A 17850-nucleotide genomic window follows, 5' to 3' on the forward strand; every position below is an offset into this window, starting at 1 on the left:
ACCTAAATAACAGTTGTGGCTCCACTAAGTTATGAGGATTACATAAGGAAAAGTAGGCCATGTCGAAATAATGCATCCGTATTGTTTTTTGCATAGATTGAACAGTAATTACCCCCCCCCCCCGTCCCCCTTGGTGTGTATATGTGAGGGTAACCCTTAATTTGTGAACCTTTCTAAACCCTGCCTTTTCATTGGGAATACTTTGATTAGTAATACTCCAATGTAATAAGGCTTCCAGAAAGATTTTGCAAAGATCTGTCAATTTTGCAGACATTAGGATGTATTTTCAGTTTGCTTCTCTGTACGATCTTTGTAAATAAATGTACAATTGATGCATTCTGAATGTTTGTGGGCTTTCCTTATTGCAGTGCAATGTTCACCACAAATCTTTAACACTCGTGATCGGTGCAATGGGGGTGAGTGTGAAATTCTTGCACAACAAAATTGTCTTTCTTTTGTCATGATACAGACACAAAAAAGGTCACTGGAATATCAGGAACTTGAAGCTTAGAACCGACTAGTTGTTTAGGATCACAATTTAACCAGCAGCATAAAGGGATCAGGGCATCTTCAGCACTTCTTCACTATTCAAGAAAAGTGCCTCACCTATAAAATGTTAGATAATGAAGATTTGAACAAGAAAGTATCAAGTAAATATCAGATTTGTAATACAAGATGTGTTTCTGACATTGCTAAAGTTTAGTTTTACGTACGTAGCATGTTACTTTAACAGAAAATCTGTTACCTGCTATATTGGACACTCCCCAACATATGCATGTCTTAGTTGTCATTCTTAAAAAGTCTCATGGGAACACATGCTATTATCCTTAAAATACATTTTAGGGTGCAGGCTGGCCGACCAAAATCGAGGCCAACTGGTAACAAGTTATGACATTTAAAGAAAGATGTGATAGTGATCCTGATCAATGATTGATCAACATCATGGTGGTTGGTTCTTCCGCTGTTACTTCTTCTCTGCCTCACTTCCTCATTCTGGCCTCCGGAACTGGGCATGTTACCCTAACCTGTTTCTGTGGTGAAAAATCTCAGGTTCAAGTTCACGTCTTCTCTATCTAACAAGGCGCAGGTTTGTGCGGTTTGTCAGACTGTCTACCTGAATTTTTAGGAAAGTCCTGTTTCTTCCACCCCACCTTTGGGCACAGGTTGTTGCAGCTCTTGTTTTGAGCCTCATCGGCTACTGTTATTCCCTCTATTTAGCTCAACCACCCTACCATACCAAGCGTCTCCACCTCTTGCACAACTTGGCAGCTCGGGTGGCTACTGGTACCACTTATGGATCTCACATCTCCCCCGTGCTTTGTTCACTTCATTTGTTGACCATATCCAAGCGCATTTATTTCAAGTCGCTTTGTATTGTGCACCAGGCATTCTATGGCGTGGGCGCAGAGTACCTCCGGGACACGTTTCCACCTTACTGCTGCACTTGTGCCCTGCGTTCCCAGAGGGCTCTGTTGATTTTGGTTGCCCAGTCTCGCCAGGTTTGGAGTTCGCCCTTTTTCCGTTTCTGCAGCTAGACTGTGGAACTCCTTACCACCTTCCCTTAGGGCTGTGGAAAACCACCTCCAGTTTAGTCATCTGTTTTAGCCCTTTCTTCTCGTGGCTCCTCCTGTTCTGTTGGTATTTTTCAGTGCCAAGTTGCCTTCGGTGTTCGTGCACTATACAAATGTATGTAACACAACTTTAAAAAATCTTCAAAATATAATGCCCGTAACCCTGTGGATTAAAAAAAAAAAGCCCTCTACACTGGAAAGAATACAGTACTTGTACATTAGATCAAATTAAATGACTGGATTGTTGAAATGTGTTGCTTGGCTACATTGGCAATGTTTGAGAGGACAATGAGGTACAGGAGGGCTCTTTATAAAAAAGATCTGCGTTAGTTATTTAAATATGAATTGTTAATCGGGGGTGGGGGGGAGCAGTATTGTGCAGGCCCGATTGTTCAACTCAATATGCACTATTAGATGTATTTTCGAAATATCTGTTTTTACTATAAATCAACTTTGCTCAGTGGTAAATGTTTCAATAACAAGTTTTATTAAATAAAAATAAAGGCAATACCATAATTTAATCTGGAAAAGAAAACCATTCCATTCCCCTGCGCCCAACCAACAGCACCTCACCCCCGAATTAGGGGATTACCATAATTTAATCTGGGCTGGATGAAGGCCCACAACCTTCCTTGGGGAATTTGCATCATTAAAACTGGCATGTAGGACTCTCACCACTCCTATAATCCTGTCCAAGGGTAAGAATAGCTCACTTTTAAAGCTTTAGGATGAAAAAACCCGACTTGAACCAAGACACACACCCTGAAAGGTGTTGTGCAGAGATTGCTTTGAAAAGGCATCTCATGTCTGGGTAAATGATGCTGCCACCCAGGTTCCAGACTAGAGACCTTTTCTTTACATTTACAGATTTTCTTACCCGATCGGAAGCGCTCATCCCTTGAGTTGGTAGAGCGTGACTTTTGGTGCTTGGAGGCAGCTGTACTGGCAGTGACATCCGAAGACCCTGGGAGTCTGTTTTCCGCTTGCAGTGAAAGATCTACACCTGAAACAGAGATCCGGCTTTTAGGCACAAGAAATTACTTTATTCACGGAAGCAACATTGCTAATTTGTTTTAGACATGGCTTTACTTCAGTCTATGATGGAGTTCAGATCTAGATGCAGAGCAGCCATAGGAAGCGATAGAGTCTCTGTGCAGAGCAGTTTAATCTAATCCTGAAGAACTCACACCAAGACGCATCCTTGAAGATTTAAGAACACAAGCTTCTCGCCAGACAGAGGAATTGCTCATACAGTTCATATTACAAATTTCAACTAGTTCTGTGGTATTAAAAAGCAGATCTCACATTTAAAACACCAAGAAGAAAACATGATGATTGGTTGAGGTTTCCTGTGCTAAACTACAGACTATCGCACCAACTACACCATAAGGGGAAGGGGCAAATACATGACCTCCCACCAAAAGTCCAGAAATGATGATCAGCAGACCATTCTGCCCACCACCATCCACAGGGTACAATTGATCAGTCCAGCTTGCTCATCACCTCTGGGATGGTTTGCCCACTTTCTCACAACCTCAAGCTCTAAACACCAGCAGAGTGTGTATGCCGCTCACCAGAAAGAACATGCTTAGGAATGTGTGTGATAGGTAAGTTATTAATTTATTTCGATGTGATTGCATCCACAGACTAGTATTTTCTTTTTCACTTTTTTTTTTAAAACTCTATTTAAAACATAGGCAGACATGTTACATTGCATCCAAAGCAAGCACTTTACAGTCACAAAAACTCAGTCAGTAGTAGCGGTCCATCCTCCGTGACATATCTCCATACATATTAGGCATAAACTTATATAAACCAAACCACCAACCACCAAAGATCTATTTCTTAATCTACCATGGTTCCTCCGAGGTAATTTTGGAATTACCCCCAAATGTCCTTTGGTCTATATGTGGTCACAACCATTGCTATATTTCGAATGGATTGTGTCCTCTCTTGTATTCCGCATCTTATGATATTCGTATCCTGCCAGCTTCGCTGCTTCGGAAAAAATTCTCGCCAGATGGTGCTGTGCACGAGGTCGTGGCGTCGATGTCCCTCGACGGGCTCCGTACTGTGTTGACATCACCATTAGTATAAACAGCTTGTGCCACGCCCGTTGACGTCAGTTCCATTTTTCCGATGGCTTTGCTCTCGAGAACGGCGCGCTTCGAAATGTTCTTCTGAAAATGTCGTTTTCTACCCCTTGTACTCCCAAGACGGGTTACAAAAAGTGTATCGAATGCGGATCGAGGAGGTCGATCACAGATCCTCACCGCGTTTGTCTCTGGTGCCTAGGTTCAAACCATCGAACCGGCGACTGTGGCTCCTGTTATATGACGGAGAAGGCCCTTCGTGAGAGGAAAGGTAAACTGGCGGTGGGGCGGGAAGCTTCTAAGGCCTCGTCGAAAAGACAATTTTTTTTTTTTAAAAACAGCGATTCAAATGAATCGGTTCGTCATAGACACTCTAAGAGATCGCGATCTCATAGTAGATCGAGGCTCTCTTAATCTTCCTCTTCAAAAAGAGTAAAAAGGAGATATAGATCTCCCTCTTCATCATCCGATTCATCTACCGAATTCGTACAATGCCCGGCTAAGTCGGATTCCCCAACAAAATGGGAAGATTTTAGAAGGAAGATGATGGAGGTCTTTGAGAATGCGGCCTCGACCCCCTCAAAGAAGCCTCAAAAGAGCCAGACACCGGTCGCTCCATCGGACGACACAGCGAAGTCAGGAACTACTATGGTAAAACCAGTAGTATAGCTGAAACTCGTAAAACTCGAGGCAACGCCAAGTCGTCGAAGGTTCCTCGAGAATCAAGTGTAGCTCAGACACCATATAAAAAACAAATGTCGTCGAAAACATCTGCGACTTCGTCAACGGCTTCGACATCGAAGCCAAAAGCGTCTTCGACGCCTGTGTCAAAGACATCATCGGTGTCGAAGACATCATCGGTGTCTTCGAAGACTCCTTCAATACCATCAAAGGTTCCTTCGACCAAAACTTATGAACAAGACAGGAGATTTACTCCTTTACCAAAATCATACTTCTTTAAGTCTATGTCTTCAATTTTTGAAGAAAGTGGCTCTGAGGGAGAGGAGGTTTCTCCTTTTGGAGTACAATATGGTACTAGAGAGGTTCCAGAAGAACTGATCGATCCAGAATCAAAAATGAGAGACCTGTGTGACACCCTTCACTCTGCTAGTGGCATTGATACGTCACCTGAGCTAGAGTTTGCAAAACCTGACCCTGCAGAACATGCAGATTCAGGGTACGGGAGTTTAATGAATAGAGTGGTGGAATACATGGGCTGGGGGTAGAGCCTCACCCACTTTTGATCAGGACGATAGGACGAACATACTTGATCGGGGCCCCCAGAAGGATCCAGTTCTCCCCTTCCATAGGGCACTTCAGAGAACGGTGGAAAAAAAAACTGGGAAGTTCCTTACAACATTGCTGCAGTAAACAGTAATTTTCCTAAGAAGTATAGAACTTCTAGTTCTGATCCCGACTATTTAAACAGGCATCCCACTCCAGAAAGTCTGGTTATTCAAGCTGCAACTACCTCAAAACAGACTGCATATCTGTCTATTCCTCCGGATAGAGAGGATAAGAAGGTGGATGCTGGGGCCCGTAAAGTTCTTACTTCGGGTGGCATGGCTCTTAAGTCAACTAATGTCACCTGTGCCCTGGCCAGGTTCACTCATACGCTGTGGGACTGCATTTCGGCGGCGGCTGAACATATTCCGGAAGGCGAGGAAAGGGAAGGCTTCCTGAATATTGTCAAAGACGGAAACGAGGCAATGGGGGAATGTCTCCAGTCTGGACTGGATACTGCTAAGAGTATTAGCAGATCCATGGCTGCAAGCACAGTGCTACACAGATTTGCGTGATTGAGGAAGTCGGGGTTCACAACACATGTGCAGGCCAGACTTCTCAACATGCCTTTTGATGGCTTGAGGCCGTTTGATAGCAAGGCTGATGAAAGTCTAGAAAAACTACAGACCTCAAAAGCGGCAGCTAAATCTCTTAGTGCATCAATGCGACAGCCTCAGATACCCTATTCGGGCTCATCTTCCTGGAGGGGGCTTTCTTTTCGGTACTACTCCTCTTTTGGTAGAGGAAGAGGACAGGCCTTTCAAAGAGGCAAGAGAAATGTCACTCATGGTGGACGAGGAAACACTGCAAAGCCAACCTCAGGAACGGCATCTTTGCCCTCAGCCGCTCCTGCAGCCGCCTCTAAATCACTCTGAGACCTTGTCACACAAATCCCTGGTGGGAGGCAGAATCTCTCAGCATCTGAAAGGTGGTGGGGCATTACTTCGATGCTTGGGTACTGGAAACAGTAGCTCAAGGTAACCGTCTTTCCCTTCCTAAAAAGGCCTCAGGAACAAACTGTCAAAATTCCAGATCCGCTCCTGTTGCAAGAAATTCTAACCCTGTTAGAGAAAGGTGCAATAGAACAGATACCTGTAGCCGAGAGGAACAAGGGTTAGTACTCCCCGTACTTTCTCATCCGAAAGAAGGACAGAGGTTTGAGACCCATCTTGTACTTCAGAAACTTGAACAAGTTCCTCAGGAAGGACAAGTTCAAGATGGTAACCCTTTCTCAGATCCTTCAGGCTCTCCAACTCCAAGACTGGTTGGTATCATTGGATCTTCAGGATACTTACATGTGCCAATCCATATCAAACACAGAAAGTACCTGAGGTTCGTGATTGGCAATTCTCACTATCAGTTTCGAGTTCTGACATTCGGGTTGACCTTCACCCCGAGGGGTTTCAGGCCAAATTGATGGCAGTTGTGGCAGCGAGTCTCAGGAGAAGGGGAGGGGGGGGGGAATTCATGTCTACCCCTACCTGGATGATTGGTTGATCAGAGCACTTTCTCCCAAACAAGCTCAGGAACATCTATCCATCACCTGTCACTTCCTTCACAAACTGGGCTTCTCCCTCAATTTCAAGAAGTCCCACAAGATACCATCCCAAGAACTTCAATTTATCAGAGCAGTTTTGGACACTTCATCTGGCAAAGCCTCGCCTCCCGATATGAGAGCTCTCCACATTCTGCAGATGGTAACAAAGTTCCAGAATGCCCAGCATCTGCCGGCCTTCGATTTTCTGAGGTTGCTCGGCCTCATGGCATCCTGCATTTTTCTGGTGCCAGAGGCCAGGTTGAGAATGAGGTCCCTTCAATGGGCCCTCAAAAATCAGTGGTCCCAGTTCTCGGGGAATATGTCGGATCTTCTGCAAGTCCCGGGCACAGTTGCTCAGGATCTACTATGGTGGGCTTGCAACGACAACATCCTCAAGGGAGAATCTTTTTGGCAACCATGTCCGGAGATAACAGTAGTAACGGACAACTCACTTACGGGGTGGGGAGCCCATACCAGTGATCTGACAATCAGCGGTCGTTGGTCTCCATCGGAGTCCAAACTACACATCAACCTATTGGAGCTGAGGACAATCAGACTAGCATTGGAAGCCTTTCTGCCCTTTGTATAGGGAAATAACGTCCTGATAATGACGGACAACACGGTGGTCATGTACTACCTCAACAAGAGAGGAGGCGTAGGGTCTCTACCACTGTGCAGAGAGGCAATGCAGCTCTGGTTCTGGGCAATACGAGAAGGAATCTCTATCCGCAGTTCACCTAGCCGGAGAGCAGAACACAGCGGCGGATGCTCTGAGCAGGCAGAGCACAGTCTCCCACGAGTGGGAACTAGATCAGGAAGTCCTTCTGGAGATGTTCGCCCTTTGGGGAACCCCTCAAGTGGATCTGTTCGCGACCACCGGAAAGTGGTAAACCGGAAGTGCGAACAGTACTGCTCAAGGAAATTTCCTCCGAGGGGAACTCTAGGAGACGCATTTGTGGTGGACTGGGAGTTCCCACTTCTGTATGCGTTTCCTCCAGTCCCCGTGATTCCTCAAGTAATCAGGAGGTTGAGAAAGTTCAGGAAAACCATGATCCTGATTGCCCCGGATTGGGCCAGGAGGACATGGTACCCGGACCTTCTAGACGTGTCCATCTAGCCTGCAATACGTCTTCCGCAAAGAGAGGATCTTCTCTCGCAAGAGGAAGGTCACGTTCTCCATCCAGAGGTCAAGACACTCAACCTTCACGCATGGTTTCTGAGAGGTTAAGATACAAGGATTGAGATCTTCCGGATGACGTAATGGAGATTTTGCTTTCGGCCCGAAGGCCAGCAACAAAATCCTTGTACCAGTGCTGTTTGAACAAGTTCAGTAACTGGTGCAAAGATAAAGATGTGGGTCCTTTTCAATGTGGTACCCCAATGGTGCTTTCCTTCCTATTATATCTAGCCAATCTGGGGCACCAGATCGGAGCAATTAAAGGATATCTAGCTGCGCTGTCCATTTTCAAGCGCTCCTCAGAAGAGGTATCTTACTTCAAAATTCCATTGATAATTCAATTCCTGAAAGGGCTTACTAACATATACCCTCCAGTACCTTTTCATGTCCCAACTTGGGATTTAAATCTAGTACTTAAGTTTCTAACTTGTATACCTTTTGAGCCTCTACACTCTTGTCCATTGAGGCTTCTAACATTAAAGACTGTCCTTCTTGTGGCCTTAACATCAGCCCGCAGGATTAGGGAACTGCAGGCTCTCCCATGTAAACCTCCATATACTACTTTTTACAAGGACAAGGTGGTTCTTAAAGTTAAACCTTCTTTCTTACCAAAAGTAGTTTCTGACTTCCATTTGTCACAAAAAAAAAATTATATTACCAACATTCTATCCTTCTCATTTGGGCAAGGAAGAGGAGAGACTGCATAAACTAGACCCCAAAAGGGCTCTCAGTTTTTACATTTCAAGAATGTCAAAATTACATCAAGATCACCAACTTTTTGTAGGTTATACAGGTCATAAATTGGGATTAGCGGTGACAAAACACCATATCCCGCTGGATCATTCTGCCTATAATTGAGTGCTACAGATTGGCGGGAAAGGACCCACCAGATGGGCTTCAAATCCATTCCACTAGGGGGATGGCTACTTCTGCTGCTCTGAAGAGGGGAGTCCCTGCAGCAGATATTTGTTCAGCTGCAACATGGGCATCATTGCATACCTTCATCAACATTATTGCTTAGATGATGCTTCTTCCAATGAGGGTTTCTTTACCAAGGCAGTACTTCATTCCGTCCATGAAAATAATTAGTACTCCCACCTCCAAAATTACCACTGCTACGGGAGTCTTTCATAAAATGAGGAATACGTGGGAGGACACAATCCATTCGAAGAACAAGTTACTTACCAACTGTAACGTTCTTTCGAATAGATGTTCCTCCCACATATTCCTCATCGCCCCTCCCATCCTACTCCGCAGTACAGTTTGCATTTCTTACACTTTCCTCTGACGAAGAGTCTATCAATCATGAGGCACGTCTGGGTGTTCCTAGAATATTTCCTCGAAAAAACAGAACTGAAACCAACGGGCACGGCGCAAGCTATTTATACTGATGGTGACGTCGACACGGTACGGAGCCCGTCGAGGGACATCGACGCCACGACCTCGTGCACAGTGCCCTCTGCCGAGAATTTTTTTTCCGTTTTCCGAAGCAACACAGCTGGCAGGATACGAATATCATAAGATGAGGAATACGTGGGAGGAACATCCAGTTGAAAGAACGTTACAGTTGGTAAGTAACTTGTTAATCCTTCTTACCTCTCAGTGGCATACGCCAATTCCTTAAGCCATTCTGTACATGTGGGTGCTGCTTTGGATTTCCAGTATTTCAATATGCATTTTTTGGCAGTGATACAGCTCGCATTAAACAATTTACGATTGAGCAAGGAGACCTTACCTATATCACCCAGGAGGAGAGAGCTTAGGGGGTATCTGCACCATATCATACAGGACATCCGCCACGTCCTGCCAAAATCTTCAGTGGCCAGTCCCAGAACATATGAAAAGTACCCACTCCCGCTCTTCCACACTTCAGACATGCATCACTTGCATTCAGTGTAAATATAAAGACATGCATCAGTCTAAACCTGACATTAACCCGACATTGAGTGAGATGTCTTGTGTCAAAAAACACCATCTACTCCACTTGTCGTCCTGTATCTCAATGGCCAGATCCAGCTCCAATTTCTTCTGTGCCTTGTTCACTGATGGCTGTGCAGTCTGACTCAGTCTGTATAGCCTTGAAACTAGCCTTCTGGCATCCCCACTCGACACCACCAGCTCAATACACTCATGAGTGTACGGCTCTTGCGGGAACGATGGCCATCTACGGCCGACCACAGCTGGCTTCCTGAACTATTGTAATGTCTTAATGGGGCTGTAACAATTTTGCCACACACTCCTCAAGGATCACAAACTTCCCACCTGGAAATAAATCCTGCAAGACCATCTGCAGCTCAGCATCCCATGCCCTCAGTGGGGCTGGGGGGGGGGGGGGGTGGGAGGGGAGGAGCGGCACTTCCACAGGGGCACTGTTCCACTATACGGAGCAACTATGCTTAATCTCATAAATAGCTGATAGTCCATGCATTCACCATCATGCGGACCGGGTCATACATACTGGAATCCTTGTGCCGATCACAAAAGATGATTGATCTCAAATCCGTTGGCGTGCACTCTAACACTCCAGCCCTCGATGTACCGGAGCTGGTGATTAACAGTGACCCGCGTATTGTGCTTGCGCAACAATATAATACAATTCGATGTCGGGTACGGCCAGACCCCTCTGCATATAGGGTGACAGCCAACTACCGAAGCTTAGTGAAAAATAAATAGTAGCATAGGTCACATCGGGACAGTGCTAAAGTAAAGCAGCAACTTAGGAACCACCACCATCTTCAGTAAAGACAAACTTCCATATAGAGAGATCAGTAATCTGACCCACAGCTGCAACTTAACAGCCAGGGAGTTCTTTTTAAGTTTTTTTAAACGTATGACCGTTTAATTTAAATGCTTCATCTACAAAGGAATTCTGTGCCTTTGAGTGGCCTGCTCTCCTGGATCCATCTTCTCACTGTTCAATCTTTCAAGGCAATGATTGAGATAAAGTGCAAGGGAACCCAACATGAACGTTTATTGTACCGCAATTGCATTTCTTCATTCTTTGGACAGCCTACAGCACTTTCTACCAGACCAAGGGCCAGGAATAGTTACCTTCTGGTATACTATGATGATGCAGTAGGAAGTGTGCTCCAAGTGTGTACAGTCTAGCCAGAACCCAGGGAATGGGCAAATGACAGTATTTCCAACATCCACTGCAAGGGTTTGCCCCCCTTTTACAAAGAGGGCAAGAGAGAAAGAGGGCAAGAGAGAAAGAGAAAGAGGGCAAGAGAGAAAGAGGGCAAGAGAGAAAGAGAAAGAGGGCAAGAGAGAAAGAGAAAGAGGGCAAGAGAGAAAGAGAAAGAGGGCAAGAGAGCACGAGAAAGAGAAAGAGGGCACGAGAAAGAGAAAGAGGGCACGAGAAAAAGAGCCCGAGGGCACGAGAAAAAGAGCCCGAGGGCACGAGAAAAAGAGCCCGAGGGCACGAGAAAAAGAGCACGAGGGCACGAGAAAAAGAGGAAGAGGGCACGAGAAAAAGAGGAAGAGGGCACGAGAAAAGGGCGAAAGAAAAGAGGGCGAAAGAGAAGAGGGCGAAAGAGAAGAGGGCGAAAGAGAAGAGGGCGAAAGAGAAGAGGGCGAAAGAGAAGAGGGCGAAAGAGAAGAGGGCGAAAGAGAAGAGGGCGAAAGAGAAGAGGGCGAAAGAGAAGAGGGCGAAAGAGAAGAGGGCGAAAGAGAAGAGGGCGAAAGAAGAGGGCGAAAGAGGAGAGGGCGAAAGAGAAGAGGGCGAAAGAGAAGAGGGCGAAAGAGAAGAGGGCGAAAGAGAAGAGGATGAGAGAGAAAGAGGATGAGAGAGAGAGGATGAGGGCGAGAGAAAGAGGATGAGGGCGAGAAAGAAAGAGGATGAGGGTGAGAAAGAAAGAGGATGAGGGTGAGAAAGAAAGAGGATGAGGGTGAGAGAAAGAGGATGAGGGTGAGAGAAAGAGGATGAGGGTGAGAGAAAGAGGATAAGGGCGAGAGAGAAAGAGGATAAGGGCGAGAGAGGAAGAGGATAAGGGCGAGAGAGGAAGAGGATAAGGGCGAGAGAGGAAGAGGATAAGGGCGAGAGAGAGATAAAGAGGCCAAGCGAGAGCGTGAAAGAGAAAAAAAGAGAAGGAGCGAGAACAAGTGTGAGAGTGAGATTTTGGAAGGGCAGCACATTTAATTCCATTTTACTTTGGTAAGTTTCCCAATCAATTTATCAACCTTGAAAGAATAAAAGGCTGGCCAGACCCCGTTTTCAAACAGTGGCCATGGGTTGCACAGAATACATGGAAGTGAGCATTTTCAATTAAAGCATGGTACTCTTTTTGTATGTATTAAAAATTGATTGAGCCCTTAAGGAGTTTGCATGTTATGTTGATTCATCCCACGCACTGCTGCCATTTGCATGGTCTCCAGGCGCTCACTTGTCTCTAAGAAAAGTGGGTAGTGTTGGTTAGGGAGAGACAGAGAGGATAGCAGTTGTGCTCATCTGTTGATGCGTGCAGAACCAGCAGGAACTGGCGTCTGTGTGAGCTTTCTGGGTGTGCTTTGTTCTCTGCACTGGACTGGTTGTGTCTATAAGGGTGGCATCCAGTATGAGTGGTTTGTAGTACGATTAGAAAGGGACAAGTGTCGTTTGCACGTTTTTTGGTTGGTTGTTTCACTAGCCATTTGGGCATTTGTAATACGTGAGAAGTGTGTGGGTGAGGAGACAAGAAGGGGGTGGTTAGTTGGTTTCAGGTGATCTCTGGGTGCAGAGAAGTTTTATTGTCGGTTCTTCCTTCTATATTGTCCCGTGTTTGCTTTGGTCCTATTGTAGCCTTTGAACTTACCCTCTTGGAAAAGCTGGCCTACTTTTTCTAAGCCCCTACCTGACAATTCCTGCGCTTTACCGACTCCTAACTGGTTTAATTCTAGCGGAGACACCCAGCGAGGTCATCAGGGGGAGGGCCACGTTCGGAATTTCTCATTCTGTCCTTTTTTTCAAATCGTGCATACCACTTCTAGAGTCGGTGGAGACACATTTTACAAGGCATCACCTTTATTGGTGACCATAAAAAGTCCCTGACTTTCTTAGGGTGTATTGTGCTATCTTTCAGAAATGTCCACTACGTTCCTAGGTTCTCTCGTGTTGAAACAGTATTTTAATTTGGCCCAATTTATAGTAGGTATAGAAGTCCAGGAACCCAAATCCCCCATGAGCCTTAAGAAGGGTCACAGTCGTTCCCTTAATCCTGGGCTTTTTCCCCCCTGCTGAATAAATCTGTATATCATATAGTCAAGGTCTTTAAAAAACCTCTCCGGCCCTCGAGACAGAAACGTGGAAAACAGATACAGCAAATGGTGAATGACATTGGTCCGGTAAAAACCCTACCGGTTAGCTTATTGGTACCGTTGTTACCGGACCAGCAAACTGGTTTGCTTGCAGGTGCCTTCCCGCCCGCCAGGTCTGACCTGGCGGGCGTACCAGCATCCACAAGCAGACACTGATTGTAGCACCGGCCTACCGTCCTCCCCATTGAGTCCTATGGTACTAAAATGGGAATGGGGAGTAAGAAATTCCGGCGCCTGGCAATGGGGAAATACAGGGTCCGCCAGGGCTGTATTTCCCCATTGCCAGGCGCCAGAAAAATTTGCAAGTTTGGCGGCAGCCTGCCGGGTTTACCAGCAACGCTACCGCCAAACTTGTAATGAGGCCCATTATCTTAATTGGGGTCATACTCCCAAACTAGGATAGTATAAGTGTACCCCACCTTCTTAGGTCACTTCGCAAGTCCTCAAGAAACGGGATGTTGGGTCGTTCATTGGATGACCAATCCTGGCTAAATCCTGGCTAAATATCTGGGCTAAAAACTATTCCTCTTCCAGATGGGGGGGGGGGTGGAGCATGAGGGGGGGGGGGGTAGGAGGAGGAGGTGGGCCCCTGATAGCCTGGAGGCAATTGGTGACCTCAATGGCAAACCCCCACCAGGTCAATCACGAAACGGAAGACTCGTATGAGTTGACGAATACTGAGAAACCTGAAAATGCTCAGGTAGATGGCCCGAGGGAGACGGCTCAAGTTTGTGGGGGGGGGGGGAGAACGGGAGATGACACTGTGTAATGTGATGTTTTGATACAGACTATGCACGTCCTAAATCTAAATGGTTGTAATGTTTGGTGTATTGTTTGTTAAAATAATAAAAATTGTTTAAAAAAAAAAAAACTATTTACAAATATGCTCTGAAACTTTCATTCTGACGTTATTACTCCCTGTCTCAGCTACTCCATTTTCGAACTACAATACAGTCTACATGTTGGCGGAAATGCAGACAGAGCACAAGGACGTATTTTCATATGTGGTGGGACTGTCCTCTTATTAACTTCTTTTGGGTGAAAATTGTGTCAATAATAGAAACCTTTACTCATTTTACACTTCAGATGAATCCTGAGGTCATTCTCCTAGGCACTTCAGTTGCAGGAGTCTATCCTAAAACTGGGAATGCTGCTAAATTAATAACTCAATTGCTGTTAGCTGCTAGGATTACAGTAGATCGTAACTGGAAGTCCACGGAAAGGCCCTTTGTTAACTCTTTGGTGGATTAAGGTATGTGACATTGTCATAGCAGAGAAAATTACTGCAGCCAAGGAAGATATGTTACACCAATTCACAAAGACTTGACCCCATTTTTGGAGTTTGATCAAAAATGTCTAGCATTAACATCTAAACCCAAGCCTGTGAGTACATTTCTGCCGATCCTCTGAAATATAGAGGACCAAACTTTTTAGAGAGGGCGGGAAAGAAATATTTGAGGATTATGTAGTGTCATACAATATATATTTGTAAGAATGCGTTCTATGTGAAATGCTATTTTTGTAATGTTTTCCACGATTACAAACGAACAATAAATATAGTTTTAAAAAAAAAAAGAAAGTTGCAATTCAGGGACCGAAGTCTTGATAGGTCATTGGGAACTCTAACCAAAGGTTTGTACTGGTTCTGTTCAGAATTCAAGGCTAGTAAAGTCAATGGTGACTTTACATGCCCTGGGAGACAGTAGTCAGTCCCAGGGTATGGAGTCTATACTGGGGGGTCACTATGACACCCCTGTGTTACTGCACAGGGGTGTCATAGTAACACACATCACAAAAACACATGGAGCCATATTGAGTAAACGACCCCATAGCCCATAAAACACCTCTAGAGTCAAAGGAACACACTCAAATCATGTCCAAGAGTGAGGGTAAAAGAGTCTCACTCTTGGCAGGAGAAAAAAATAAACCCCAAAAATCCAGCAAAGCTGCTGGGGGACTCGCTAGGTTAGGAAATTCAGCCTAAACAGAGAATTCTCCCTAACAAATGTGGACTCTCTTCTTGGTTAGGACAGAGAGTCGGTATTGCCTTTGTAGCAGGCGACAGGCCAGTTTGTCAGAGGATGAACAGGAAGTCCTTCATTTTCTCTCTGACCTAGCTACACTTAAACGTAATTGCAGAGCGTCTGAGTCATACCAGGAATTGCACTTGGCTTTGGACTTCAAACGGATCCTCAGGACAGGGGCAAGAGTATCAGAAATTGAAGAGTAGAGCAGAGATAGGGCTGTGTCGGGATGTGAGCCAGCCAAAGGTTGGGGGGGGGGGGGAGAAAGTGGCGGCAAAAGCCTCAACTAACACACGCTTCATGGGCCGGATGTCCGAGAAGGTAGATGGCAGTGTTGGGGTAGTATTGGCTTGGGGGGGAGAGAGGGAGAGATGAGAGGAGAGGAGGGAGTGATCGCTCCAGGAGAGAGGAGTGGTCAGAGGAGATCAAGACATCGAGTGTGTGCCCTACAGAGTGAGTCGGGCCAGAGGGGAGGATGGACAGGGAGAGGGAGTCGCAGAGGTCACGGAAGAGTACAGAGGAGGAACAAGGAGAGTCTAAATGTATATTGAGGTCACAGAAGAGGAGGAGGTGAGTGGTAGAGTCCAGGGAGGATCTCGGTGCAGAGAGGATCTTGTAGCCATCAGGGAGGAGAGTGTCAAAGCTGGTGACAGAGTTGGCCGTGAACTATGTCTCAATAAGACCAAGAACATCAAAGTCTACTTCTTCAAGGAGGTGGCAGATGTCAGAGGAATGTTTGACAGCAAAGCGAGAGTTGAGAGTGGCCATATGAAGAAAGTTGGCAGCCTTAAAGACCTTCTGGGGAGGGTTACAGGTCAGAGGTATGCCCTGCGGAGGAGAAAGAGCCCTAGGAGAGGCAGAGGAGGAGGAGGAGGAGGAGGAGAAGAAGAGAGACGGCAAGGTAGCCAAGGGGGGAGAGGAGGGGCAGCAGGAGATGAGAGGAAATTGATGAGTGGGAAGCGCCCATCAAAGAGGAGGAGATTGGCCTGAGGGCCTTGGACCATGACAGTGCCATTTAGGTAGACATTAATGATGACTTTAGGGGAGTCGAAGGAAGCCATGAGAACTTCCCAGCGAGTGACACCATTAATGGGCGAGGATGAGATAGGGCAGAGCACAGAGACCATATGAGGAGTCCATAGATCTGGCGAAGGAACGACACAGAGGATGTCAATGAGGGTCTGTCTGGAGGAAGCATTGGAATAGGTGTCGGCGATAGGAAGACCAGGGTTAGAGGCCAGGATATCCTGTTTGAACAACTTCTTACCAGACTTAGTAAGAAGGGAAGGATAGTCAATGGAGAAGCAGTTGGAAAAGATAGGAGAAACAAAAAGCGCCATGGGGGGTGGAAGCGAGGAGAGGATGAGATACTGGGGGGGGCTAAGGCAGGTAGGTGTGGGAAAAAAGAGTGGTGAGGTCACTGGGCTGGCATGTTACAGAGAAGCATAAGAAGCATCAGTATACGAAATACAGAGAATTTCGCAATGGACAGCAAGATTTGACTTTTTAGCACAAAGCAAAAACAATGGGATTTGTTACAAACTAAACAGGCTGAGAAGTCTATTATTTCTGAAGCAGTGCTATTACATAAAGGCAAACAAGGCAGATTGCATGCGGGCGCGCCAAGTGTGAAAGAAGGAGGAAGCAAGGGCCATCGTCTGTATTAAAACAGGTTCAGATACTTATAGCACCATAACTGAAGATATAATACAAAGATTTACGAACTATTTTTTTTTTAAAGTTTTTATTATTTTGAAAACAAATAAACAATACAAACCAAACAGATTTACGAACTATTACTCTAAGTTATATACTTCAGATATACCAGATGAATAAGCGCAAGAAACATACTTGAAGCAATGCCATTGGAATAGTCTTGATCCTGGGGAAATGGAGGAACTGGAAGGGGAGAGTACGATCGAGAAAGCGTGTAAAGCAATTCAGGCTCTTCCTAGAAATAAGGCTCTTGGGCCAGATGGTTTCCTGGCCCTATTCTAAAAAACTTACGTAGATTTGCTAGCTCCTGATATTAACTTACCTTTTTAATTCCTTTACCAAGACATGATGTATTACACCATCTTTGGAAGAGGCTACCGTGGTGCTATTTCCTAAACCAAACAAAGATAAAAACGGAGTGTGGGTCATACCGACACATTGCCCTCATCAATATTGATGCAAAATATTTACGAAAATATTAGCACAAGAATGAAAAATGCAAGACCTGAACGTATTCACCCTGATCATTCAGGTTTTGTGAAGGAAAGACAAACTTTTGAAAATATACAAAGGGTGAGTCATTTGCTTGAGAAAGATAATAAATCTGGGTTGGCGGCAGGGCTATTAGCTTTAGACACTGAAAAAGCATTTTATCGGGTGGAGTGGTCCTTTTTGTTCCATAGTAGGGAAGCTATGGGGTTTGGCCCTAGATTTTTGTGCATGGTTCGGGCTAATTATCAGAATCTGGCCCTCCAATTGGCTATTAATGGGTATATCTCAAAGGGAATTAAAGTATCTTGTGGCACGAAACAAGGATGCCCTTTGTCCCCACTCCTGCAGGCAATACATTTGGAACAACTTTTATCAAAGATCCGCAATGAGAAGAACATTAAGGGGATACTGTTCAGAGGTATGGAACATAAGGTAATGGCATTTGCCGATTACTTTTTCACGGACATGGACTTGGTTGACTCACTACAGGAATGGACTACAGAACTTAAGTTTGGAGAAGTAGCGGGATTGAAGATCAATACTGAAATCATAAATCATGGTTACAGTTCACGAAGAAAATACTAGGGCGTATTGATAAAGTCTCAAGAATTTTTGTGGGGTGTTGAAAAAAGAGCTAGGATCCCACGTTATATTATGGCTCGAA

At 45.4% G+C, this 17850-nt stretch overlaps 1 protein-coding gene across 5 annotated transcripts in view; it reads right to left on the reverse strand.

Moving 5' to 3' along the window:
• DIP2A (disco interacting protein 2 homolog A) overlaps positions 1 to 17850 on the reverse strand; it is a 2340120-nt gene that overhangs the window by 2165407 nt on the left and 156863 nt on the right. For all 5 annotated transcript variants that reach the window (XR_011274713.1, XR_011274712.1, XM_069616034.1 and 2 more), the window contains exon 3: positions 2449 to 2574. Coding sequence is in view for 3 of the 5 variants with exons in the window: in XM_069616034.1 (XP_069472135.1) it covers positions 2449 to 2574 (126 nt within the window). In the remaining 2 variants the exon portion in view is untranslated. The remainder of the gene's footprint in view (positions 1 to 2448; positions 2575 to 17850) is intronic.

The sequence above is a fragment of the Ambystoma mexicanum genome, chromosome 9 (assembly GCF_040938575.1).
Source record: "Ambystoma mexicanum isolate Mex_15411 chromosome 9, UKY_AmexF1_1, whole genome shotgun sequence".
NCBI classification, from domain to species: domain Eukaryota; kingdom Metazoa; phylum Chordata; class Amphibia; order Caudata; family Ambystomatidae; genus Ambystoma; species Ambystoma mexicanum.